Below are 27,624 nucleotides of genomic sequence, written 5' to 3' on the forward strand. Positions count from 1 at the left end.
AGTGTTTGTTAAGGAAATAACACATTTGTGAAGGACTTGGCATAGTGGCTCAGTGTAATAAGTGGCCATCACAAAGCAAAATACACATACGTGTCTATTTGTAATGCTTTCATTGTTACTTTATCTCTTTTCCATCCGAATTGTTTGGTGAGATTGAGCTATATCTGTATATACGCTCAGGTTTGAGCGTCAGAGTAATATTTAGCTGATGCAGTGCCAGGTAGTCGTCCATCTTGTGTGTCCTGGACAAGTTGACTTGAAGTAAGGTAGTTTGTGGAAGAGGGAAACATTACTGATAGAGCTGTAGTCTTAGTGGAAGAGCTCTTACGGCTTCCGCTTTATTATGCTTTTTTTTTTCTTCTACACATCTTAGTCTGTTTCAGTTTCTATATGCTAAAATGTATTTGGATATCATTTTGTGTTAAAAGTCCACTTATTGAGCTTTCAAATTTATGAAAAGGCATAAAATAAAGTACTTGGGCCATATCTGTGAAATATTAAAAACAGAAAGAAACCTAGGATGAATTGTCAACATTCAGTTCCCTTATGGAATAAATTTCCCAGAGAAGACATCATTCTGAAATTCCAAAAGTCAATATAATATATTGGTGCATGTACGAGTGCATGCGCGTGCACGCGTGCGCGCGCGCACACACACACACAGATGTAGAGTACCTGAGAGCTTTAGTGTGAAGTAACAGTGGCATAAACAGAAAATAAGACAAAAAGGAAGATTGCCCAGTCTCTTCAGCAGCAGTAGCAGAGTCATCCCATGCCAGTTCCAGTCTCTGTCCTGGGTGACCTTACAGCTGAAAAGAAAGAAACTAACCCAATGCTGTGTGAAAAGGGAACTCTCTGAACTCTGTGCCAGATTAGGGCTCAAGCCCTGTACTGCAGACACTACCTATGTGACTCTGTGGGACCATAGGAAGCTACTTAAATTCTATTGGTGAAATTGAAAATTCAGTTCCTCAGCAGCAGTAGTCACATTTCCAATGTTCAGTCATTATTTACATTTAAATAAAATTAAAAAGCTTTTTCTTCTGTTGTACTAGCATGTTTCTGGTGCTCAGTTATCACAGAGTAGAGAGCTTCCTGTCACTGCAGAAGGTTCATGGTGACATGCTACTCTAGATAGTCCTGGGTTGTTCTGACTTCACGCGAGCCTCCTCGTCAGTGCAGAAGGTATGGTGTATCCTGCAGCTCTGACTATCTCTTCAGAGCTGTAATCACCATGCTCTGCTTCTCCAGACCCAGGTCTGGCAGAATGGATTTTAAAGGAGTCATATGTCAGATCCTATTACAATATTTATTTTCCACTCAAAACAATCTTAGCTAAATAGATGGTTTATTTGTCGTGAGAATGAACAAAGCGGTGGCATCCCAGCATAAGCAGAGAGCTCCCCGGAGGAGCATTCCCATCAGAGGTTGTCTCTCGGTCTGAAATGAAGGCACTATGTGAATTCAGATAGAGTGTAAATTACAGGCCTCTTGTAGAAAATGAGTTTTGTGTTTGTGTGGTGTTCCACTGTCTCCATGTGTGATGCATGCTATGATTCTAACCATCTGATATTTCTCTTGCTCTCATAGGTTTGCAAAGATTCACATCAGTGTATCTGAGCCCATTATTCCATTCAGAGAAACAATCACAAAACCTCCCAAAGTTGACATGGTCAATGAAGAAATAGGCAGGCAGCAAAAAGTTGCTGTCATACACCAAACAAAAGAAGAGCAAAGCAAAATCCCAGAGGGAATCCAAGTGGACTCGGATGGGCTGATCACCATACCGACGCCCAATAAACTGGCCACACTCAGTGTCCGTGCCATACCGCTTCCAGAAGAAGTGACTCGGATTCTGGAAGAAAACAGTGACTTGATTCGTTCCATGGAACTTTTGGCATCCTCCTTGAATGAGGGCAGAAGTGCCCAGGAGATTCATCAGAAGACCCAGGAGAAGATTAGGGAATTCAAAGGACAACTAGAGCAACACCTGGTAGGGAGAAAATGGAGGAACACTGTTGACCAGATCTGGTCATTTGGCCCAAGAAAGTGTGGGCCCAACATCCTCGTCAGTAGAAGCGAAGATTTTCAGAACTCAGTGTGGTCCGGCCCAGCTGTCAGAGAATCAAAGGAAGCCAGTAGATTCCGAGACTTTGGCAATAGCATCGTGAGTGGCTTCCAACTGGCAACCCTCTCTGGCCCCATGTGTGAGGAGCCCCTCATGGGTGTCTGTTTTGTTCTCGAAAAGTGGGAGCTAAATAAATGTGCAGAACAAGGAGCAAGTGATAAACAGAATCAAGGTCAGTGTGATCTGGCAGGAGAGGGACAGGGGGAAGGTACAACCTGTCACGTCGGAGATGAAAACCAAGAGCAACAAGATGGCTGCTCAGAGCCCTCTGAAGCAACTTCCCAGAGAGGAGGCTCTCCCGTCACTGACTGCTATGGGCCCTTCTCAGGGCAGCTGATTGCAACCATGAAAGAAGCGTGCCGCTATGCTCTGCAAGTGAAACCTCAACGCCTGATGGCAGCTATGTACACGTGTGACATCATGGCCACCAGCGATGTCCTCGGTAAGGAGGGAAGGATGAGGACAGAGAGATGCCCTGAGTAACAAAGCCTCCTGTACCTTAAACACACTTAATGATTTGTTGACGCTCTGTCATCTAATTTACTAAAGAGTTGAGAGTTTTTAAAAGCCAGGCACCTTATTTTAAAAATCCTGAGAGGGAAAATATATGACAACTAAAGGTCTTTTTCTTTTGCAGCAAAGGTATCCTTTTTTATACTTTAAGCTCAGATCTTTGACTAAGTTTGAGTTGCCTTATTTGCATGTATGCAGGGTGGGCGATATAGATCTAATTTTATTCTTTTGTGATGGCCCGAGCTGTGCTCACAGATTAGTTGCTGTCTGTGGTCTTTTATATTTCCACGCACATTCCAGGATAGTTTTGTCCCGTTCCTGAAGAACATCACTGGAACCCTGGAGGGCTTTGTGTTGACTCTGTAGGCTACTTTGGTTGAGTACCCATCTTCGCAGTGTTATTTTGCTAGGAACATGGAAGGGCGTCCCACCATCCAGGCTCTGCTGCTGCCGTTTCTTTTATCAGTGTCTTAAAATTGTCCTTACAGAAGTCCTTTGCTTCCTTGGTTAATTCCTAGACTTCTATAAAGCTGTTATGAATGAAATATTTTTCCTACTTTTCTTTCCTAGCAAGTTTTATGGTGAAAGGTCTGGCCAGTAAGGATAGAACTCCAACTTGGCAGCACTTTTGTCCCAGGTGAGCAAGCATTTCAGCCTGGTAACCGGGCCATCCTAACAGTGGTGAGAACCAGCCACCATCCTTGCACCCACGGCACAAAGTGGGTACTGTAAATTCTCAGTCCTGACGAGGAATCACTCAGGCTTTCTCAAACCTTTTAACTGCCAGCCAGGCTGTCAGCTCACCCTCTGGTTTCCCTCTTTAGAAGAAGTGGTGTTGGGGCCCTCAGGACATCTGCGTTCAAGGTGGCTGTTTGGGTGTTTGTTCAGTACTGTTTCACTGGGGTTCATTTTCTTCCATTAAAAGGGGATGGCAAGGAAAAGAAATCTTTGTGGTTGTGGAAATTTAAGTGAGAACACCAACACCATTCCTCGAAGTGTCCTGGGCATAATAGATATCTTTTTCTGGAGGAATCTTGGAACTGTTAGGGTGATGAGAGTACAAAGGGTGAAAGTCATCCAGAGAATTTATTGCCTGTCTTCTGCCTGTTGGCCTCCCTGAGTCAATACAGTTAATTACATTTTAAGTAAGTTTGCTTTACTGAATAGTTCGCAAAAGAATCTGAGATTATTTTTTTCTCAAAAGAAATTTAGGCTTGAATCATAATAAAGTTCTTTGAGACAAACTGCATATGTATAGCAGCTTTTCAAAACAGCGTGGCTGAGCAAGCTAGGGAGATGTAGTCACGAGGCTTCTGAGTGTCAGTGTGCCCTTGGTGGAGGTGCCTAAGTGTGGGCTGCACACAGTGACCTCCATCCACTCTTTCTGAATGTAGCATACCCACCAGCACCTCATACAGCCTGTCACGTTTGTCTCCGTCTCCCTGGAGAGCCTTCTTAAAGAGACAGGCATGGAGCTGAAACCAGATGGCCTCAATTCCTCACATCCTCAGAGCTCATCTGCGCTCTCTTTTACTTAGGCAATCTGCATGCCTCATCATTTGTAAATGTCTGGCCACGCTCAGCTCAGCCGATTCCATGATTAGCTGGTCATGGTCAGTCTCCTACTCGTTGTGATTCTATATTTGTGAGTGAGTGTTAGGTTCCTACTTTTCTGGGAGGAAGCTACCCTGATCCTTCAGCTGTTTCTGTGGGTTGTGCCCTTTCACCATCCCAGAAGGCCTTTGGACACATTTCACTTGGTCAACATCTTTCCTAAAAAAAACCAACCATGTCTGAACCCACCACCCGAGAGGCCAGCCAGGACACCACATACTGCTGCCTCTCCTGTGGGGAAGCACTCTTCTCATGAAGTGTAGGGATTGAGTCCTTTTTTTTTTTTTTTTTTTTTTTGGTTTTTTGAGACAGGGTTTCTCTGTGCAGCCTTGGCTGTCCTAGACTCACTTTGTCGACCAGACTGGCCTCGAACTCTCAGAGATCCTGCCTCTGCCTCCTGAGCACTGGGATTACAGATGTGCATCACAGTGCCTAGCTTAGGGGCTCAGTCTTATTGGCCCCATTTTTGTTTTTATAGATTTATCTTTCCAATCGGTTTCCCTCAAATCAGGATCCATGCTGTGTTGATTGCCGAGACTGTGCAAAAATTATGTAGTCTCATGATCTCTTGTATTTATGTATCATTAATATGAGTCTATGTATTTAATTTTCTTGTTACATATTACATAAGCAATACAACTATACAAAAGAGAAAAATGCCCCCTGAAAAAATTTAACTCAACACATAGATTCGTGTGTGTGTGTGTGTGTGTGCGCGCGCGCGCGCGCGCAACTATGAGTGATCCAAGTGTTTTGATGAGGTTGTAGTCCTTCGTGTCAGCACTGCCCTGGTTACCAGCTTGCCAGTTGTGTTTGCTCTCCTTTCTCCCTGAACGTGGTGCCTGCAGGTGTAGAGAATGGGGCCTTCTTGCTGTCCCCATGAGCATCAGCCGGCTCCCTGTTTGGGAGCAGTGAGAAGGCTTCTCCATACTGTCTTGTGCTTTCACTTTGGTAGGTGCAGCTTATGGAAGCATGCTGGGCCCACTGCAGACACGCCTTTAGTCAGTACCCTCCTGTACCCACTGCATGTCCACCTACACAGAAGCCAGGCAAGGGGTCTCACTTCTTTCTTTCGGAAGGATCATTCGCAGTTGATTTTCTTTTCTCTTGGACTTTCCTGTGACTTGTTGGTTTTTATGCTTGTTTTTCCTTTTCTCTTTATATGTTTGAAACGGTCTTTCTAAAGCCTACAATCCCTGGAGGTCCTCACCTGTACCTCCGCTCACGAAAAGAGAAGCATCTTTCCTCCCTAGGCCATCAGTTCTACCTTTAGCATTCCAGGCGGCGCTTGCCATGTCTCCTACACAAGCCCTGTACAGTGGAGCTGCTTTCTGGCTTTTGCCCATTGTTTCCTGAAAAGACACGTTTTCAGCATAACAGAAGCCAGAGGCAGCTGTCCTCTTACCAGGTGGAAAGTCCCAGCAAACTGGTTATCCGAAACCACACCATCTTCCCCAAGATAATACTTGAAGGTCCCACCTGTAGCCCTGTTCTTTTATCTCCACGTTGGCATACCTTACCTGGCAACCATACACAGCTGTGTGACTTCCCAGAGCCAGAAGACCATCTGGGCCCATTTGTTTGCACCCTTCTTTCTGTGAAGTGTGGCTTTCCTTTGTCCGAGTGGCAGATAAGCCCCATTGTGCCAGGTCTTCCGTGTGCAGCCATGTATGTGGTTTGGTTAAAATAGACATCAGTCTCCAAAACCAGCTGCCTCATCTGCACGACCGTGAATCTTTGTGGATTTCTTTTACCCTTCCTCTCCTGAATTGCCTTGAAGTCCCATTCCTGGAGCACCTTCCCTGCAGCCTGTTTTCTCCTGGTGTTTGAGGGACTCTTGGTATGAGTGCCCCAAAGCCAAGAATTCAGGGCACATCAACAGTCAGCTTTTGATTTTTTCTTTTTTTCTTCTAAACTCCACAACTTCAACTAGAAATAGAAATGGAGAAAATTACTCTTGTTTCTAAAGTCCTTTTAATTCTTGCCTGGATATTTGGAGGTCTGTCAAGATGACTACAGACTTCTCCTTTTACATGTTAATTCTTCCTACACAGATCATTAAAACCTTCTTCTCTACATGGATAGAATTACATATAATCAAAATGGGAAGCTTTGCAGGAAAATACTCATTTCCAAAGTTTTTATCTTGGAAAAAGATCCCAAGAAAATATCCTTTTTTATTTTTAAAAACACTTTTCTAAAAGTATCTGGCTGTATCATTATTATTGTTTACCCATGAAAATTCCCATTAATGGGCTTGTTTGACCATCATAAGCACTGTTTACTTTGTCGTGTGACTGTCTTTGTCTTTCTTCAAACCTGTTACTGTGGCCTTATCCTCCGCTATAATGAAACTCTTTGCCAGACAGTGCTAGAGGTTTAATCATAGCTGTGATCATTGGCTTAATTCGACATGTAGGAGTCAGCGTCGGTGTTGTAAGAGTATATGCCCTGGGACAAGCTGGAAGCACCTGAGTAGCTGTGCTTTTAAAGCCTTTTTTTTTTTTTCCCCCTGCATTGAAATGCTTTGTATGTATGACCAGCATCTCATAATTTTCAATAAGGTCTTGTTGGGCGGCATGTGTTAGTTAATCTTTAAGTCAAGCAAAGACAAAGTTGAATAATATTAAGTGAATAAAAGTAAAATCCAGTTGTGTAGTGTACTGGTTTTCCAATGGCATGTTATGAGAAATTAGGATTAGCAGAATTCAAGACAGAGTAGAAGTCTTTACAAAGTGATAAGATGTTGAAGTGGGCCTGGCTAGACGGAATCTTTCCAGGCCCAGCCAGCCAGTGTCTACGGCACAACTTGGAGAAGAGCACAGATGAGCTGATGTTCGGTCTATACTGGCCTTAGGATCTGTTCAGTGCTCCCTGTCTGAGCACAGACACTGCCACTTAAGCCCCACAACTGACCCTGCGTTAACTGTCACCTTTAACCGGGGTCCTTAGGTAGCTCTCTCAGAGAATGTGTTACTCTGCCAGTTCCATGTCACCTCTGGGTTTGATCTTTGGCTTCTGCATCTGTCGGTAGTTGGCAGTGACAATACGAACCTGAAGCTATGCATGGAGAGTCTCTGAAGAGCTTCCAGGGATAGGTCAGCCTGCTATGCAGCCTCCTCTTCCTCTGTAGCTGAACTGGTGTGTAGTAGCAAACAGCCCACAAGGCCAGTGTGTCCGCAGCTTACTTCCGCTCAGCTTCATCACATCCGTCCTGTTAGCTACGTTGGGTTGATTTCACATTCTCGTAGCTCTGTGACAGGAAAAAACTTCCACATGACCTTGTTTGTAAGACTCAAGAAATACCCACGCTATCTATGTATCTGTGTGCGTGTCTATGAGTGTTTGAAAGTTGTCCACGTGTTACCAACAGTAACAACTCATGAGATGAAAGAAAAGATTCTTCCTTGGAAATCAGCCTTCTATTCTCTATTTTATTTATTTATTCAGTTATTATTGGTATCACTGTCCTTAGAATGCTGTGCATAGTTGTGACCTTATGGTTTAGTAATTTAACATTTTTACTTTTGCATGTTCTTTTTAAAGCATGCTCCTATTTGGCCACTTATTCATAATTTTCATTTTAACCTCTGCATAATTCCTGTGAACTTGACATGCTATAATTTATTGACCTATCGTCCTCAATTTGGGAATGTATTACTTCATCTTTGTTTATTATAGAAGACAATATGCTGTGCATAGCTTTCTTTTCTCTATTCAGAAAGACAACAAGCCTTTCTTTGCCTCCCATCTTTAAGGACTGTGGAATAATCTTGGCTGTTACATTAGAAGAAGATGTATGTGAATTCTGTGGTGCTGTAAAGGCAGAGCTCCATGGAGCTGACGTGGAGAGAATGTTTAGCTTTCAGGATCAAAAGTTATTCAAGAGTGTCCTTGAATCTGAAATAATATTTATAGGGTTGGCCTAACGTGACATATTCTAGGCTGAGGGAGCTGTGGTTCTGCGTGGAAGTCCCTTGACACACACTGAGCTGTGAGTGGTTCATATGGACTGGGGAAGAACACAGCTTGTGCTCTCAGGATAGGGGCTCAGGAGCTGAACCTGGTGACCATCAGGCCAGGGACAGGCTGAAGCATGGATAGTGTAGTCATGGCCAGAACCCTTCCTGTTGAGTTGTTGTGGTGGTGGCGGTGGCGGCGGCGGTGGTGGCGGTGGTGGTGGTAGTGGTGGTGCCTTCTGTAGAATTCAGGATCTGAAGGCACGTGAACAGAGGAAGAACTGACTGACCTGCTGTCAGGGGGGCCAATGACTATAGGGAGTTTTATTACGGTGTTTTCTTTAGCGATCCATCACTGTGACTCTGTTTTAGGATGTAGCTCTAGTGGAATTAAAATTGAGTGGCTCAAAAGTACATGATTAATTACATTGAGTTTCAATGACAAGTATTGATCCAGCTGTTGGTATGGCCCCTGGAGGGGAGCAGTCACCACTTTATCCTCATTAGCCTTCTTCATAACTCACTCACCCGTTACCCTATTCTTTCTACTGCTTACTGGTCACTGTCACAGACTACCTTAATTTTTCTTCTAAGAACGTGGGGCTAGGAAGATGGCTCAGTAGATGTAAGTGCTTGCCCCACAATCCCAAAGACCCAAATTCCAGATGTGCATTGTAAGCATCTGAGATCCCAGCACTCCCACGAGGGAGTTGAAGTGGAGACAGTAGGACCCCCAAAAGCTCATGAGCCAGCTACCTCGGTGTATACAGCAGAAAAACAAGAAAGAGACCCTGTCTTGAACAAAGCAGAAGGTGAAGACTTAGTCCTGAAAGTTGTTCCCTGACCACCATGCACACCAGCAGAGACACACAAACAACACACACACACACACACACACACACACACACACACACACACACACACACACACACAGAGTAATAACGAATAAAAATGTTTTTCTTAAAAAAGATAAAGATGACTTGTCCATCTGCACTGGGCATTTTGGTAAGGGGTGTATGTGAGAGAGAGAAGGGGGTGCTATGTAATAAAATGGAAAGTATTAAATAAAAGTAATAGCTCTGATTTTTTTCAGCATTTAGAGATGGCTCTTAAAATACTGCATTGTGAAAGGCAGGGAAATAAGCCATATCTGCTCATTTAGGGAGGTGGCTGAGTGCAACAGGAAGCTCAGAGCCTGTCACAAAGCTAGGCTGTCTTCAGGTGGCTGAAAGGCTGGGTTATAGAAGAGGGATCACATGTGTCCCATGTGACAAATCCAGGACCTGTAGGTGGGAACGTCAGGGGATCTTCAGATTTTATACTCAAGACTTGTCTAGCTGCCTAGGAGCACTCCAGGGTTAGGGAATACATTTCGAGTTTACCTAACTTAGCTGGTGATGTTTGCTGACCCTCAAATTCCATATAACTCACTGCCTCATGGTTTCGTAGCTGACATTCCCAGTACAGGGTAGAGGCCATGTTTAGAGAGTGCTTTGCCTCTTTGCTTGGCGTTTAGAAGGAAGTCGGCTCCTGCACTGCGATGTGCAGTGGGCATTGTACAGCTGGGGTGGAGGGCAGGTGAGAGGCATGGTGTAGGGAGTCTTAGGAATCTCCCCTCAGACTCGCTTACCACACAGACGCTATTCCAGTTGGCTCTGTGACAGCATTCAAAGAAGGGTGTGAGCTTCACAGAATGCTCACAGGAAATTTATAACTTCAGGAATCACAGAAAGAAATGGAATGGTGGTGCCAGGCCAGGTGTGTAGGGATGCACACTCACCAGAGAGTTCTTCAGTGCAGCATACACCGTGAGAGCCCAGTTGAGAAGCACACTGGTTAGGGGCATGAACGTCTGCGTGCAACACCGAGAAGCACTTTAGTGGAGCCTAGAGCTGCCCAAAGAACCTGGGTGTCAAAGAGCATTTGAGGAGGAAGTTAGAAGTCATCTGCTTTGGAAGTGTCGGGCAGGGAAGGAGTGGAGGCAGCCAAGTGGACAGGGAGTGTCTTCTGCCTGATGGGCTTGTTTTAATCCCCAAGGCGTGGTGGCACTTTTTTTCTTCCCCTGCCTTTCTTCTCCATTGCTCCTTCCCAGTCACTGCCAGCAGAGGGAATCTGCTAAGGAAGATGTGAGGCAGCTCTGCTCTGAGCCCTCAGTTTCTGGAAAGGGAAACAAGAGGTGGGCGAACAGAGGCGGCTGCACCAGACACATCCCCTTGTATTGAGGAGAGAAGGTCAGAAGTCAGTGTGGTGTCTGGGGAGACTTTAACTCTGCCGAGCTGCGTCTGTGCGTTTACACATGTGCAGATCACTTCTGCAATCCCAACACCTTTTTAAGCAGCAGGTAAAAGGTGAGGCTATAAGGAGCTACATACAGTGTGCTACTGCTAGCGACAGTGAGTTCTTCAGGCTTGTGTGTGATTTTTAATTCGTCTCTGTTCCTGTCAGTCATTCTGCTTACTAGTTGAAAGGATGCCCTGAGCACCCACAGACATCTGTGCACTCCCAAGGGGCGGACGTGTCCCTTCTGAGTGTCAGATTGAATCTCACCTCAAGACAATCTTTAAGTGTCATGCAGGAGAGGTCGCTAAGACCTTTGTGACATCTTAGAGATTGTTAGCAGACAGTAAAGATCCCGAGCAGGGGGAAATAAAATGCCCACGCGCAACACCACTTAACTCGAATTCGTTTAGGGAAAATATGAGCAAATGTTTACGTAGATGTGGCTTTTGACTGGTATAAAAATGCCTTTGCCAGTCACTTGGTTACGGCGCTTGAATGGTCTGTTGTATTTCTGAGGTCCTCACATGAAGAGCACTTACCAGTACTGGTGCATTTTAATACTTAAAGAATCCGGTCACACTCTTCCCGTTGGGTTTCATACCCAAAGGTGACTCTGCTTGTAATTTCAGAGGTCCTGATTCTCACACTGCATTGTGGGGACTGTCACTGAGGGACCCTTGTTACCTTTCATATGTAAATGATTTTTCTAATTTTTGTCCTCCTAATTAGCAGTTAAATATTCATGATCTTGTAAATCAGGATTATTGAGAGCATACAGAGTCACTGGTGTATCACTCCTGGGTTTGTAAGCCATTGTGGCTTTGGGTCAGTTGATACTTAAGAGTTTTGGGTTTTGCAGGCCGAGTCTATGCCGTGTTGTCCAAGCGAGAGGGCCGGGTGCTTCAGGAGGAGATGAAGGAGGGGACCGACATGTTCATCATCAAGGCCGTGCTGCCCGTGGCGGAGAGCTTCGGCTTTGCGGATGAAATCAGGAAGAGGACCAGCGGACTGGCTAGCCCACAGCTGGTGTTCAGCCACTGGGAGGTGAGGTGTAGACCAGGCCCCGGCTGAGCGCAGCTGGCCTTCGCTGGCGTGGCGGCCCCAGCAAGGGATAAGTAAATGCTGGCTGATAGCACAATCATGCATTCTGTTTATAGTGTAAAACTGAAGACATGGAACATTCAATCCATCTTCTACCTGCTGCAGGTGGATGTTAAGTTACAGAAAAGTGACAGCTTTTTTGAAAGTGAAACTTGAAGAGCCCTGGAGGATACAAGGGAGATCTGCAGTTTGTCTTTATAGCCTTCCGCCATTCTGGGGGTTGGGCTTCCCCAGAGGAGTGGTATAGCTCACCACAATCCTTCCTTATGCGCGGGGAAGAGAAGACAGTTGTGTTCTGAGTGTGTGGGAGGGTCAGGAAAGCCTTCCTGAGGAGATCCTCAAAGGATTAACTAGCATAGAGAATTCTGGATCAGAGGGAGCGTAGGCCAGGAAAACTGCGTAAGAAAAAACTAAAGCCACAAACAGAAGTCTTTTAAATTAAACCCAAGGAGAAGCTGTTTCTTTAAAAAGAAAAAAAAAGCCATTTTTTTCTTGTTTGTGGGAACCCTAAGTAGCTGCCCTTTGTGTCTTCCATTATGGCTTGTAGCTTTGGGGTGGGGGTCGGGAGGTAGCAGTGTTGCTGTCAGCTAGGCTTGCTCCTAGATGTTGATTCTGCACTCGGGGAGAGTGCCAAGACTTCACTTCTGAGATAATTTATGTGGAGCAGAGAGCTTAAGTTTACTGATTAATGAAGAATGAAAATAATTGAGGAAGACCTTTCTCTTTAAACTGAGATTTACAATCAAGTCAACCGGCAAAGTAAAGAATGGTGACATTGGAGAAGCTGGCTTTGGACAGGGCTCATTTGATTTTAATTCAGCAGTCCCCGTCACCTGGATAAGTGTGAATGCAGTTTCCAGTCCAAAGTTCTGGGCTGTGTGCTTCTCCCTAGAAAACAACTGTCCTTAACACTTGGCACAACCAGTGTTCTGACTTAGCCGTGTTTCCTTAGTTAACATAAACAGTGTTTTATCAGTGACTTTTCAATGAAGTTTCTCTTGGACTCTGGTGGTTTTGAACACTAAATGATATTTTGATGGTTTCCTTCATTGTCTTTTTGCCAAGTAGCCTTCATCTTTGTTTCTTGTAGTGTAGAAATCAGCCCTAAAGCATCTCAGTCACGGTGAACCTCAGCTTCTAGGGAGTCATTTTCCATTTATCCAGAATTCCAGCTTTTCAGCTTCGGTTTTGGTTTTTCACATAAAGCACAAAACAGTAAGAGATAGAAGTGGATTTCAAGCCTCAGCGGCTGACGGTCAAGAACTGTCTGCAGTGGTCCTGGGCTCCTTCTGGCCCAGCATGTGGTGACAGGGCAGTACAGCTAAATGTTGTTTGTGACAAAGTGAGATCATTCCATTTTTGAATAGGGACCTTGACAGGTGTAACACTGGCCTCATCAGTACAGCTCTTGCTGAAAACAGCTCTCAGAACTCAGGCTTCTGATATCACAGGCGACAGTCATCCAACTCACAAGGGTGGCCTCAGTCAACACTGGCACAGGAAACTGGGTTATAGTGTCTCTGATCTGAGCAGAGGGCATTGGGTGCATAATGCCTGGGACTTTCTATAAACAGGGCCTAAAATAAATGTTCAGAGCTGTTATACTGGCATCAGCATTGGATGAGCGATACACCATGCAAGGAGGGAGGCCCGAAGTAAGTTGCTCAGGTTGGCCTTGAATGTGCTCAGCAGCCACAGCTGGTCTTGAATCCCTGGTCTTTCTGCCTTCACTCCTCCATTAAATTGGTTACATGTTTGCACCACCAGGCCTGGATGGAAAGAAAGAAAGAAGAAAGATGAAAGAAAAAGAAAAAAATGTATACCAAATCTTTCCCAGCACCCACGTGAAGAAGCATGTGTGGCTACAGGTGTCTGCTCTCACAGCACTGGGAGAAGAGGGGCGGATCCTGGCTCATTGGTGAGCCCTCCCTAGTGAAGACACCAGGCATCTTCCTCTGGCTGTGTACACTCTATAGCCATGCACGTACACACACACACACACACACACACACACACACACACACACACACACACACACACACACCTGTCCTTCATGTCCTAATTGGCAAATATGTTATGGAGGAAAAAAGATAAGACTATGCTCTAACAAAATACAGTGGGCCACTCAGGCAGAGGATATTTCTCCTTTCAGTCTGAGAATGCAATGCAGAGTTGGCACATGGCTATGTGACACCCAGGCTCGTCCCATCTTTCCTTGATGGCCAAGTCACAGCTCTTCATGCCTTCCCAGCTGCATCCCAACCAATAGGGCCGGGGTGAGGAAGAGGGCAACTTTCTCTCTGTATAATATACATTGAATTTTGTTTTTTATCCCATCACCTAGAACCAATCATATGACTACATCTAAGAAGGCCTCACCTAAGGAAGCTGGGAAATGTAGTCCTTAAGTAGGTCAGGAGTCCACAGACTGCTGCCCAGTGTCTGTTATTAGAATGTAGCCTTACCAGCTCACCTGATATTTTCTGTAGCTGCTTTCAAAAGAGTTAAATAGTTAAGATAGAATATCTTTGAGGTATGTCTAGCTTTTATAGAAGTATCCCTGCACCCACAAAATCCATGTGCCCATGTGCCCAGCTGTTACTACAGAAGCAGGAGAACAGACACAGTATACGAACAGCTAGGGTTAGCAGTCGGTGGGTCCTTATACAGGAGCCATGGCGAGCTTTACTATTCTTTCTGTTCTTTGTGTCTCAGCTTTTTGTTTTTGTTGTTTTTTTGTTTTTTTTTTTTTGTTTGTTTGTTTTTGGTTTTTGTTTTTAGCTTGAATTGAACTTACACATTTGGTAATGTGAAAAAAAAAAAAAAAACCTCTAGTGTCTGGAACAGCTGCAGACAGTTATTAAAAACAAGTCTCTTAAATAATTTTAGAGAAAAATTCTGTCCACTTCTGTCCTGGTTGTACTGCCTTCCTTTCTGTCCTTATCTTGCCACTTGCCATGGTCCTATTTCCAAAAGCGTCAAATCTTTGAAAGTCTTTAAAACTGTATCATAGATAAACGTCACTGATCCAGCACCCCCTCCCCTAGTTAGGTTTAGAAATAACATGTTTGTTTAGATTTGCCTTCTCACTCCAAGGATTTTTTTCCATTTGCGTTCTGGCACACCATATAATTTACAATCAAGAGCTTTTGAGAGAAAGTGCTTCAGAAAATAGAGGAAATAAAATTACAGGCATTTTCCACGAGGAAACCTTTGAAGTCAGCGATCTCATAATTTCTTTCTAAGTTTTACCCTTCTGCAAAAAGGGGAAGAAAAGGAGCTAATGACAGACACGGGAGGCAAAGCGTTCTCAGCCAGTGCTGCTGCACACACATGTCAGCCTAGCCCCACAGCCACTGCTTCAGCCTGAGGTGACCTCAGGGAGGCTGCTTAGCAGGGCGGGAGGGACCAGGCGCTCCCAGGATGTTATTTTGGACGAAGTGATTCCCACCTGTGGGACCCAAATGAGATGGAGCCCCTAAGCTCTCCCCTCTAGGGGTATGTGTGAGTGTGTACATGCATGTGTGCATATATGTGTGCATGCGTGTCTGCATGAGTGCATGTGGTGTGTGTGTGCGCGCGTGCGCACGCACACCCATGTGCATGTGTTTCCACACCCCTATGCCTGTGTGATGTCCAGGCAGCAACTCTCTTGGGTGCCTTCCTGTTAGTTAAAAGGCGGCAGTATGCAGCTCTAGCTCTTGCTTTGGAAATACTGATCTGAGTGAGCTCTGGGAAGTCAGGTTCTGTGTGAGCCAGCGAAGAAGAAGGACCTCTCCCTCCAATCCGATGGCAGTCCCTGCTCTGGCGCAGGGACCTTTCTGTACTTCCAAGCGGGGTAGCCGTAGAGTGGCCTGGGCTTCTCTTGCTCCAGCCCCTGAGTTGGAGTTTCTTTGGCATGCTGCTGATGCAGGTAACATGAGGTTGTCCGCACAGGTGTGAGAGTGGCGAAGGTGATGGCAGAGACCCTGGCCAGGCCAGACCTCAGCACACAGCACGAGATCATAACAACCAAGACCCTCAAGGCGTCCCCAAAGGAAGATAGTGCCTATACACAGCCGCCTGGGAGCCTCCAGAGAAAAACTGAGCCAACCTCAAATGTCTTTAGCAGAGGTCCTAGCAAAATGGGGCGAATTAACACACACAGACTGTGCTCAGTCCTCAACACCATATAAGCCAGACATGGTAACACACGCTAGCAATCACAGCACTTAGCAGGCAGAGGCAGGAGGGTCAGAAGTCACCTTCAACTACTAGTGATCTCTGATCCAACGGGGGCTACATGAACTGTCACAAAACCAGTAAACAAGAACAAGACGGTGTTCACATAAGTTGATCCTCTTCAGAAATGACCTCTGAGAAAGCAGTGCTGACGGCACCACTCCCACGTCTGTGCAAGCTTCTTTGTTTGCTCCTAGTGAACTTAACAGGCAAAGGCTAGAACCTGGGAATGGTATGGGACACACAGTAAGACAGTCTTATTCTGCAGTAACAGATTAGACACAAAGGCAGAATTAATGAAGGCACCTTAGCCAGATAACTTTCTGATTAAAGATGAAGACACTTTTTTTTTCTTGCTTGTGTTGTGAGATGTTGCCATGAGAAGCCAGATTGGCAGTGTTACAAGCTTGTTGAGCGGGCACCGTTTCTCACCACTCCCGTGATGTGTATTCATACACTACCGTTCCTCGGAAGAGGAAATGCTCATTGCTAAACTTGTTTCATTAGGCAGAGACTGGTGGCATTTAACATCTGCCTCACCTAGCCTGTCCTGTCACCTTCTCTCTCAAGGTCATTCCCAGCGACCCCTTCTGGGTGCCAACCACCGAGGAGGAGTACCTGCACTTCGGGGAGAAGGCGGATTCCGAGAACCAGGCCCGGAAGTACATGAATGCCGTGCGGAAACGGAAGGGCCTCTGTGTGGAAGAAAAGATTGTGGAGCACGCGGAAAAGCAGAGAACACTCAGCAAAAACAAGTAGCTAAAGAGAAGGAGCTGCAGCTAGCGGTGGAGCATTTTCTTCTCAGTGAGTTGAGAAGTATTGTCAAGGGTCTAACCTGAGGAGATCTCATTTTGGTAAATTATCTGTGTGGATTCACTTTCAATAATAAACCTGGTCTATATATTTTAAAGGCATCAGAGAACATAGCAAAGTGTTTCTTTCATTGGTTCTGTTTCACGGTTAGAGTGGATTACATTATGGAGAGTTCTTACTTCGGCAGTGAGGTGTGAGCTCACCGCCACCACTGGTGCAAAGCACCGCCAGGCAGGGCAGAACCCATGGGCGGGGCTTCATATCTGGGCCCTCAGCTCTCATTGACCAGTGTCTATCACGTGCCAAGGGTGTCCTGTGAACTTCACCTGAGCTACTGACTTAGTCCTCAGTCACAGAGTTTAACGTCATTTGGAGAAACCACTTACTTAGAGAGCAGCTGCTTTTTCAAAAGTGCCAGTCAGCTGCAGCGTTAGCTAGCAAAACCAGCTCATTCCGGCCTGTGCTTCACACCCCTTCACAGAGTGCACCACCCCTCCCTAAACTAGTGTTCTGAACATGCTGCCCTGGACCTTTTCATTTAAAAAAAGAAGGAATTTCTGTAGTTGTCTTTGTCCTTCCTTCGTTATTCACAACAAAGCTATACGCTAAAGGCTAATGCTCATGGGGCCACTGGCATTATTTTAAACATTTTTCCTGTTGTCTTGGTTACCTTATTTAGGTCTCCTCATATAAGGGGGAAAAATGTAGTTTGGCCAAAAGTCAATTCTATAGTTTCTGGTGTTGCATAATAATTTTATAGCCACATGAATGATTTTTTTTATCATAAAATTATCACATCTAACTTTTTCTTGAAGTATCTTTAATGGATATTCTTAGTAACCTGTGTCACTCTTAATAGTGATTGTGGACATTTTATCTTTAATCTTCACAGCCTTGGCATAGCTGGTCATGTCTAATTGACCCAGACTTTAGAGAAAGTATTCTTAGATAGCGCCCTGTCTGTTTAAATGTAACAGATAATGGTATCTGAGTTAACGCAGGAGGATGGGATCATGTGTTGGTTTGTTTAAACATCGGGTGATAAGGAAAGCTAGCTCATTGAGCGTATAGCATTCCACATGCCATGAATGTTCCCTCACCCTCTACACCTGGCCTGTATATGAAAGAGACACAAACCCAGAATGATTTGGGGGACTCCGCAGTTCTATTGAGCACAGAAGCACGACTGTCAGGAGGCCAGGAGGCCGCTTTTCCATCCCCATACCTAGGGGACAAACACAGTGTCACAGAGAGACCTGATCAGGGCTGGGGCTGAGTTGCCACCTAACCTCCCCAGCTATATTAACTTGCATGGGGTCTCCAGGCTTGAAACACTATCCCCATCTGTTACTGCAGAATAAGACTGTCTTACTGTGTGTCCCATACCATTCCCAGGTTCTAGCCTCTGCCTGTTAAGTTCACTAGGAGCAAACAAAGAAGCTTGCACAGACGTGGGAGTGGTGCCGTCAGCATGGCTTTCTCAGAGGTCGTTTCTGAAGAGGTTTCAGAGGCAGCCAGGAGGGCTAGAATGGAAAGTCACAGAACTAGGCCTGCCCTGGGCTGCTGCAGAACCTGCCTGGCCCTGCACTTTCCCAGCCAGTCCTGAGCACAAGCAGCAGAGGAGGAGAGATAGGAGGGACCAGTCTCTGGGACTTCTGTAGGGAAGGAGTTAGCAAACAGCCCAGCTCCACTCTTCTTGGGAGGTTAGAGGAAACCCGCTTCTTGCATATAACCTCTACAGAGCAAAGGGAAGTACCCTTCTCCTGTGACCCTAGGAGGGTCCCTGGCACTGAAGAGCAAAGGGCTTCTGGCTTCTATGATCCTCTTTTATGTTGGCACATAAATCAGTTGACCCTTATTGATTAAATAAGAATAGACATATTTTACTGGGACCTGGCAAGGGTGTGCTCATCCAGGCCCTCCTTAGAGCTGTGGAACCCGGAGCTGCAGTGGCCCAGCAGGGTTAGGCACAACAGGATGCTGGTCTGACCAGTGACTACACACAAGTACCCAGGACAACATGGGGACTAGAACCTCCTAGGAACATGACAGTGGCCTTAAAGGCAGAGGGGAACATCTGTACAGCAGCTGGGCTCACCCTGCCTGGCCTGTTTTGCACACTTGAAGATGACAAATGCATCACAGGTGGCTGCTGAAGTCCGGGAGGGCTAGCCTTTGATGCTCCTCTCCCCATCTCATAGGCCAGGGCAAACAAGGCTCCTTAAAGGGCTCTTGCTACTGTAAAACTGTGGGTGGCGGTTAGACTGTGAAGCCCCATTGTACTAGAACCATCAGCCATCAGCAAGACTCGGTGAGGGGGGTGACTTCTGGGTCCCACTTTAAGCTGTGTCTGTCTTAGCTTGAAGTTTTCTCTTGTATCTGAGAGGGAAGAGAGATAGGAAACAGCCCCATGCTTGCCTTTCAGGTAGTTGAGGAACTGCAGACGTCGTGCGGGTTTGCTCTCTCCGCACTCTCACACTCACTGCACACAGGTCCTTCAGCCACACTGAGATGCAAATGTGGATAGACAGGCAGAGAGGAGAGAGCAACAACAGGTTCAGACCTGGCTTGAGCGCATGTGGATCAGCGAACAGGCTGTACCAGCACGCAGGCCAGAGACACCTAGGGACCCGTCCTGTGGAACGGATACCAGAAGTGAAACATGTCAGCTTCTGGCAGCACCCTCACACTGCTTCAAAGAAGATGATGAGCATCAAAAGCCCTCCTTATGGAGTTTATTTCAAATGTGTCAAGTTGCCACTGTACAAGAAACTCCCATTACTTATAATGCTGACAGTGTGCTATCCAAGCTGTGGCCAAGAAAGACACAAAGTCAACTGCCAAATTCTGCCAGGAAAAGATCTCTATCTGTTATGGGCTATCCATTAAGGTCACTTGGGATTGGTTACCTAGGAAATGGCCTTGAAGACATGGCTTTTAGATTGATCACCAGATTTATCGCAGGAAGGAAGGCGTGGATTTCTAAATTTGCCTCCAGTGCAAAGGAGTCAGATGAAGTAATCTCAGACCATCTCAGAATTCAAGGTGGACATCATTATCTCATTGGGAGGTGGAAAAACTAGACCTAGGTGACATGAATTATTTGCCCAAGGACTTTCTCTGATCCTACATTCCTCCCTGGGAGGTGTCTATGAGCATAGAGGGGAACTACCTCTGAATGCCTGGTGATCAGAAAGCAATGGAGGAACTGCCCTTGCAGCAGCTAGGACCACCATCAGCTCAGCCACCGCTGATAGCTTGGTGCTGACCCCGCCAGTGAAGCACCAGTGGACTTGAATCTCACCCTGTCTACCAGTGGGTTTCACACATTAACCTGCTTCCACTGTTGGCACAGTGGCTCACACAAGGAGCTTTAACATTTGTGGAGCTCCCAAGTCTCCATTGCCTGTTGAGATTTGCAGTCTCATTCTAAAGAGAGCTCCTTGTAATACCCATGTTGAAACTAATTTTCTAGCTCCCTGTAGAGGCCCTGGCCATGAACATCACCCCTCAGCACTCTAATCTGCCCCCTCCAGCAAGAAACGGGACCTTTGATCTCCAGGTCTGTCCATTCTTGGTCAGGGGCAAGCAGCACCTGGACTGACTCACTGGACATGGAGCCACTGAACATAGAACTAAAAAAGTATTCATTTCTTTGCTCTGCTTGAGAAACTTTTGAAGTGTTGGAGATGACCTATTGTTGGCATAATGTTCTTGTGGACTGTGTATAGTTTACCCTTGTTCATTCAAATGCTGATTTCTCTACCCCACTATCTAGTGTCAATTCAGACATTGTGCTGTGATGTTTATTCTAAGTATTTCTTGTCTCAGGTTTGTGTAAACATGTCACCATTTGTTCTCTGTGTTGCCAATTAAAGCCAATGAGCCAATGCTGAGCAATGACAGAGAATAGGGTGGGATATCCTTGTTCAGTGAAGGCAGAAGAAAGAACAGGAAGGAGAGGAGGCATGCACATGGAGAAGACTGGGAAACACCAGGAGAAATGAGCTGGACTAGGAGATGAGTAAAATGCAAGTATAATATGGGAAATCCGAATGAGAGGAAGCTATATTAGCTTAGAGGTTTACGATGGAGTAGTTATTCTACAGCAATGTGTTCTATGCTAATTAAATATATCCTAGTTTCTTTAAAAAAAAAAAAAAAAAAAGATGCAAATGTGACCTGGATAACCCAGAGTGCTGACCTTAGGACTTTGGGAAAGAGGTGTGATTTTATTTTATTGATGTACCTATAGAAATGAAGGCTACAGGCTTCACCTGGGGATCAGGAGAGAGACCAGTTTCTAATAGCATTGTATGAGAATCTATGTTCCAGGTCCTGGACTTTCCATTTGAAAGGGAACTTACCGCGCACACACACACACACACACACACACACACACACATATATTCTGGGCATTGCTAGACAGACCTATAATCCCAGTATAGGGAAAGTCTGAGACAAATCCAGAGAGCTTCCTGGCCAGCTAGTCTAGCAGAACAGACAACATCTGGTTTAGTGAGAGACCCTGCCTCAAAGCATTAAAGTGACATCAGCATATGAAGATACGTGACATATTGCATGTGCCCATTCCACGTTGCCATATGAGTGAGAGAAGCTTTGTAATTGGTGGGCATAGTGCAGGAAGTGGTCCTCAAAGCGATACCCTGGACCAGCAGCATCAACTGGTCACCCGTAAGCTGGTCAAGAAAGGCAGCTCTTCAGCCCTTCCTGGAATCCCCGAGTAAAATGGAGCTGTCTAAAAAGTGGCCCTGGGAGTGCTCAAACTCAGGTTTGGGGGACACTAAACTACGAAGATGTCGACTCAGATGTGTTTAAAACTCTATACATGAAGCGTTTTGAAGTTTGTATTTATCTTGTGGTTTACAGTGGAAACTGCACACTTCTCGTGCTACAGTAATCATGACAGTGGTCATTCCTTAACAATAAGCAAAACTCCACTAGGCATCATTTGACAGTCTCCTTTACCCTGTATTCAAAAATTCTTAAGCCTTCCAGCTATGTGCTCTGTTTTTGTAGGACTAGGGTTCCCAAGTAAAACACGAAAGGACAAAACTAACAAGAACATTCATTTGAAAAGGAGCATCCATTGAAACTTCTGCATGGCCCTCCTCCCACCTTTCAAGGGCGTGCAGGGCCAGTGGGTGCCACGATGATGAAGGAATGTGTGATGCAGAGGTGGAAAGATGGAAGAGCAAAGCAGTGCTTGCGCCATGGAGGGAGGAGGATGTGGAGACGTGATGGCAGTGACAGGTGTGAGAGAGAGCTGAGGTTGACAGTGGAACGGGTCATTGCCCAGTGTGGTCGGGTGGAGTGGGGTGCAGCAGTGGGGAGTTCATACAGACTCAGCCACTGTGGTTAGTGGTCCTGATGCGGCAGGGGCAGACAGAGGAAGAGTTCACCTGTCTTTCAAGCCCAGTAGAAGCCAAGGGAGGAACAGAGTGTCCACAGCTCACAGATCTGGGGCACTTACACATTTTTTTTTTTTTTTTTTAAGGAGAAAAGACCAGATCAAATTGAAAGGGTTGTTTGAACATCAGATTTAGATGTTTCCTTTTTTATTTGCCCTAATTCAAAAGAGTTATGACCTTCCGAGGTGTCTAGTTATATTTCCCCTTCTCTCTCTCTCTCTCTCTCTCTCTCTCTCTCTCTCTCTCTCTCTCTTCTTTCTCCCACATCCTCTTTCCTCTCTGCAGCCCGCCTTCTCTTTTCTCCCAGAAAGCATGCAGACTTTTCCTGTTATGTGTATGTATCCCATGAGGTCACTGGAAATGCACATGTTTTATAAGCAGCCCTTATCCAAGATGGGAGTTCTGAAAGTGACTTCCCTGTAGAGGATGCAGGTTCAAGGCGAATTAATTACTCTGCTTCCAGAGGCTGTGGAGTTTTAACTTTTTCACTGTCACCCTTTAGTCCTTCCAAATAAACAAGATTTGGCATTTGGGGTGGAGTTTGATGCAGGAAAAGATGTGCTCCCTGATCAAATATTTCTTTGAAAACTAGACAGTGTAGGAGACTGCAGATGGTAGCCCAGTTTCTGTTTCAAAGCCAGTTCCCTTCAGAAAAGGAGCATCTGTAAGCAGCAGTCAGTGTGGGGCGGGGGTACCTTTCTCCAGCAAGCTGAGCCGATTCACCTGCCCAGAAGCTTCCAGCTGCTTCCTCTTACAGCCACATGTTCCAAGGCTTCTCAGTGAATCCTACACAGAGACTGGGGGCCAACCTCACTCTGCCAGCCTTCTGAGAGGCACTGCAGCATACCCCCAACCTGTTCATTTCACCCTCACCTGCACCGCAGCCCTTCACCAGCTACCACTGTTCATTTGAGCCACCCTGCTGCCAAAACCTGAGATCATGCCACCATCTTAAAAAGTCAACAAGACCTAGATCTTGCCCCCTAGAGTGTCTAATGAGTCTGCGATGTGGCTAGGCTATCAGGAGAGTAAAAGTCTTGTCCTAGGCACATCGCCCTTAGCTATGATAGCTACCCTGTCAGCTCCTGCTTATAACCTGACCCCTCATTAACGGGATCTAATTCCTTCTTCTGCTATGTGTGAAGACAGAGCACTCATAATATATTAATTAATTAACTAATTAATTAACTAATTCAAAAAAGAAAGAGAATATGAGCGAAGTCCTAGACCTAAGAGCCAAGAGACTCATTCTTGGTTCTGCGTCAGACTGGATCAGAAACAGGATGTAGATGTCATCACTCCTGTGATGTGGTTCTGAGCCATCCCCTGGCAGAAAAAGGAAAGGGAGAGTAAGGAGAGGCCATCTGGGGTCTGTCCTGCAGCTCTCTATCTCCCAGACAAAGGCTCCTTGGCAGCTGTGAGAGAACCTGGGTGGTGAGGCAGGGCGGGCCTTCCCTAGGCAGGAAGGGGGAGCAGCAGAAAAAGCAAAGGCGGTCTCCTGAGTGTGCCTTCACTGGGCATCTTCAGGGCCCTCTGCTAACATGCCCAGGGAACTTCCTGGAAAGCACCAGGTGACCTTTGAGAGAGGTGGGAGTCATGTGACAGCAGAGTCATTGTCCTCTGGGGGCGTGTCCCGTGGCACTCTTTCAGCATAGGAAAGGTATGATGTGCTTCTCCAATCCTACAGTCCTTGGGAAGCACTGAGCATCCTTCTGATTAGCTCAGCAAATCCAGTGAGTGCATATCGCTTTCCTGCTGGGTCTTAGGAACCTCTCCCAGAGTGCTGAAGACAAAGATAATGGGAGCACACTGGTGCTGTTCCCAATCCTAGAGACCCCTTGAGAGGCAGGAGCATCTCCATACCGAGTTGACTTACTCCTCTCCAGGTTATGGTTTAGCCCTCTTATAATGATGCTACTCATGTCAAAAATGTTGCTTTGAGTTCCTGCCGAGTCCCATACGTCGTTCTAAGCACTCTACAGGACCTCTCTCTCTGTTAAATGTCTCCCACACCTCCCAGACCAACTCAGCTGATAGCTAAAAATGCCAAGACACAGACTCGTTAAAGATTGTGCTCAGCATGTTGTCACCGCGTTCCTGCTCTAGGGAGGAAGGCCCCTGTGAGCATCTCCCGTGCCCATCCTAATGTGTGAGTTGGGAGTCTGTGGTCCAAACGGGTAGAAGATGATGAGTACAAAGAGAGAAGCCAAGCACAGCCTCCCCTCAACACACACACACACACACACACACACACACACACACACACACACACACACACACTTTGCCTGGTGACTGGCAAAGTTCAGATTCACATCCAGCCCCCCTAAGTTCCTAAAGCAGGGCTCTAGTCACACCCTCCGTGTGAGGGGAGAGATGTAAAGGTGAGAAGTGTGTCTGGCAGAACCATCCCACCTGTGTGCAGCAAAGCTGCGGTCCAGCCAACATCCCAGAACTCTATGTGGAATGTGGTGTGTCAGAGATAAAGAAGGAAGGAGGGAACACTCGCAGGCACACAGCGCTTTCCCTTGGAAATGACTCGTGAGTCAGCACTTCCAGAAAGAAATTCCCCATGCTTGATGGGAGGGCAATGTTTCCTCCACACCGTAGACCAAGCTCTGGGCCCGGTGTCTTAGCTGCCTCTGCTTCCCTGACCGGAACAGAAAAAAGTAGAGTCACCAACAAGGCTTGGCTTGAGCATCTTCCAATATCGCCTTTGTTATTCTTTCTTCTGACACACTTTCCACCTGCCCTGCGCCCTCTGTGGATGCCTATGTTGGGGTCTCCCTCCCTGTGCCGGGCCCCTGGCTCTCCTCATTCCCTGCATACTGAGGGACTTCTAACTCGGGTCCCTCCCCTGTTCAGACCATTTGCTCTCCATCTGTGGTCTAGGTGGTTCCTCCCCAGAATGGCAAAAGGCTCCACACACCACGCAGTTGCAATCAAGAATCTTAACTCCCTAACCTAAGAGGAGGAGGCTGGGGGTGAGGGGAGAGACACCAGCCCAACTACTCTGCAGCTTCCCCTCCCTGCCTCTCTGCACACCCACCCCACCACATCCTGCGACATAGGCTGGGTATTTCTGATCCATTCTTCTTTGTCTCTTCCTTTTCACTGAGAGTAGATAGCAAGTTCCTCACTTCCTCTTCCTGTTTGGAAGAGTAGCACATAAAATTCCCCCACCTGGGCTGCTGTCCCTGTGACCCTTAGTGGAACCTTTCCTACATGCCAGAGAAAGTTTGTAACTGGAGATTCCTGAATTTGACACAAGGCACTGCCTGGGATAGAATAGATCTATCTACTCGGGCTCCACCCAATAACGGCCTTATTGCAGCAACAAAAGCTATTCATCTCTGTCACTACTGTTAACATTGTCCCTGGTGTGTTAGAAGACCCCTAACTCTCCAGCTTCCTCTGTGACTAAAGGCTTACCATCATCTACCTCGTTGGCTCTGTGGGCCTCAATTGAGTGACAGTAGCACACATCCCTAATCTTCAGCCTCTGATGAGATGTTCCCTGCCTCTTTGCCACCTGATCCCCCCTTCTACCTTTGAGCTCACCTGCTCAGGCCCAGCCCAGCTATACCCATGGTTCCTAGTGCTCATCTCCTCTCTGGTGGAACCTGCCCTGCTGCCCCTCTGCCCCTCCACCCTGATGCCCCTCTGCCCCTCCATTCCCAGAATGGAAACAACTGCCAAGCAATTTGACTCACTCCCAGAGGTTCAAGTCCAATAAGGTATGCCTCATCCATATGCACAGCATCTTCAACTGTGAATTGAGCCTCTATATAGGCCCCATAACTAAATGTGGGGTTTACAAAAGAATGGGCAACAGCAAACGCTTCCAACTGCGTAGCAGCCAAAAATTAATGCACAATGAATCCTAGGTGTTCCTGGCAGAACTTACTGCATCTCCCATTTTTGCTGCAGCTTTGGTGCTGAACACACAACTGGAACACTTTGCACTTGGCATGCCATCACACCATGCCACAGCAAGAAGGACACCTCATGTACCTTGGCTCAGGTAGAAACTATTATGTATATGAGGTATTTTTGTCTTAACTGCACATATGTTGTACATGTGGAGTTTTCTGATCTCAAAGAGGCTTAATGTTTTAATTACAAAGAACAAAAACTTGTAGTATCTTCTGATTGTCATTCCTCGGCATGTATCAAGTATGCATGTCTTTAGGTTGTGTTGTGGTAGAATATTTGATTATTAAAAACTTTCTATTTGATCTGTTGACTTAAAATTCATTTCAAAATATTAAATGAACTCTGCCTTGGGATTAGGACAATTTCCAACTTCTGAGATAATCCCAAACACCCTTTTGTATTCTGTATTTATACTAAGGGGTTTTCTCAACACAGTTGATTATACAAAACATCAGTCAACCCTGAAAAGCATAGAAGGTGTCCTACATCCTACAGGATCAAATATTCAGCCAGGACTTACGTGAAAATAAACCATCGCACCAATCTCACTAGTGTACAGATTTCCCTTGATCATTATGAATGGTAAAATCATATGCACACCAAGAACTGTTTTAAAATAACATCTTTATGATTGGGTACATGTTTGATTTATGCATCTACTTTATATAACTATATCTCTAGGGTTGTTTATAACTCTCTCAGGTGAAAATTGGTCACAAGTGGCAAGTTCTTAAGAAGCCTTATGCTGTGGCACAGAACCATCCAGGGAGGCTTCTCTCTGATTTGTTGGAGAGATATAAGTAAGGAAAAACGAGGAGGAAAAGAACACTTCTCACATTCTCACTACATGCTGGGGTCATTTATTTTCTTGGCTGGCTGAGCCTTGGTAAATGCTACTTCATAAATACAAGACCTAGTGTGTGATATCTTGTGATGGAGCTCAGGGTACAGTCTGGAATTTACAGATGAAGGACATAAGCATTTCTGTGGCTTGCCTGAGAGTGAACAGTGTTCAAGACCCCGGTGTGGGATTTAAATACAAGACCAGAGCAGCCCATGTCCCCTAGGATGGGGAGGTGGCATCAAGCAAGAACTGCAGTGTTACAGTATGTTGTATCTGTTTGGCCTACAAAGCAAATAACTGACACAGGAAGACTGAAATGTACTTTAAAGCTGCCAGCACTTCGCCGGGCAGAGTCTAAACTGATTCTAATCTACTCGTAAACTAAACAAACTACTCTAAACCTTATACCATACATATATTCCAAGAACTTGCCACTATGAGCCCTGGGCCAGTCCACCACCGTCCCCACCATCCTCCTCCAACTGTCCAAAAACCCTTCCCTACTCCAACCATCAAACTTTCTTCTCCCCTCCAGGAAGTCCTGCCTCCCACTTCCTGTCCTTCTGCCCAGCTGATTGGCTAAACAGCGCTTTATTGACGGTTGATACATTCACTCAGCATTCCTCCACACTGCAGACAGGCAGCAAATGTACTGAGGTCTGGCCTGTTTCTGAAGGCTATCAGGAAGCCCCTGCAAGGCCCCCAGCTCCTGTGATGGGCCAGGACAAGCTCCTCCAGCTAATGAGGTGGCTCCTTCATTGCTGGCCATGCCACTCTACTTGCTCA

The 27,624-nt window shown here is 46.0% G+C and overlaps 1 protein-coding gene across 1 annotated transcript in view; it reads left to right on the forward strand.

Annotated features, from left to right (window-relative positions):
- The window catches only part of Efl1 (elongation factor like GTPase 1), a 123,635-nt gene extending 106,902 nt beyond the window's left edge, over window positions 1-16,733 (forward strand). The window contains exons 18-20 of the mRNA XM_051148850.1: window positions 1,591-2,570; window positions 11,354-11,538; window positions 16,387-16,733. Of these exons, the coding sequence (XP_051004807.1) occupies window positions 1,591-2,570; window positions 11,354-11,538; window positions 16,387-16,575 (1,354 nt within the window). The 3' untranslated portion in view covers window positions 16,576-16,733. The remainder of the gene's footprint in view (window positions 1-1,590; window positions 2,571-11,353; window positions 11,539-16,386) is intronic.
- The last annotated feature ends 10,891 nt before the right edge of the window (window positions 16,734-27,624 follow it).

This window comes from Acomys russatus, chromosome 7 (assembly GCF_903995435.1).
Source record: "Acomys russatus chromosome 7, mAcoRus1.1, whole genome shotgun sequence".
Classification (NCBI taxonomy): Eukaryota; Metazoa; Chordata; class Mammalia; order Rodentia; family Muridae; genus Acomys; species Acomys russatus.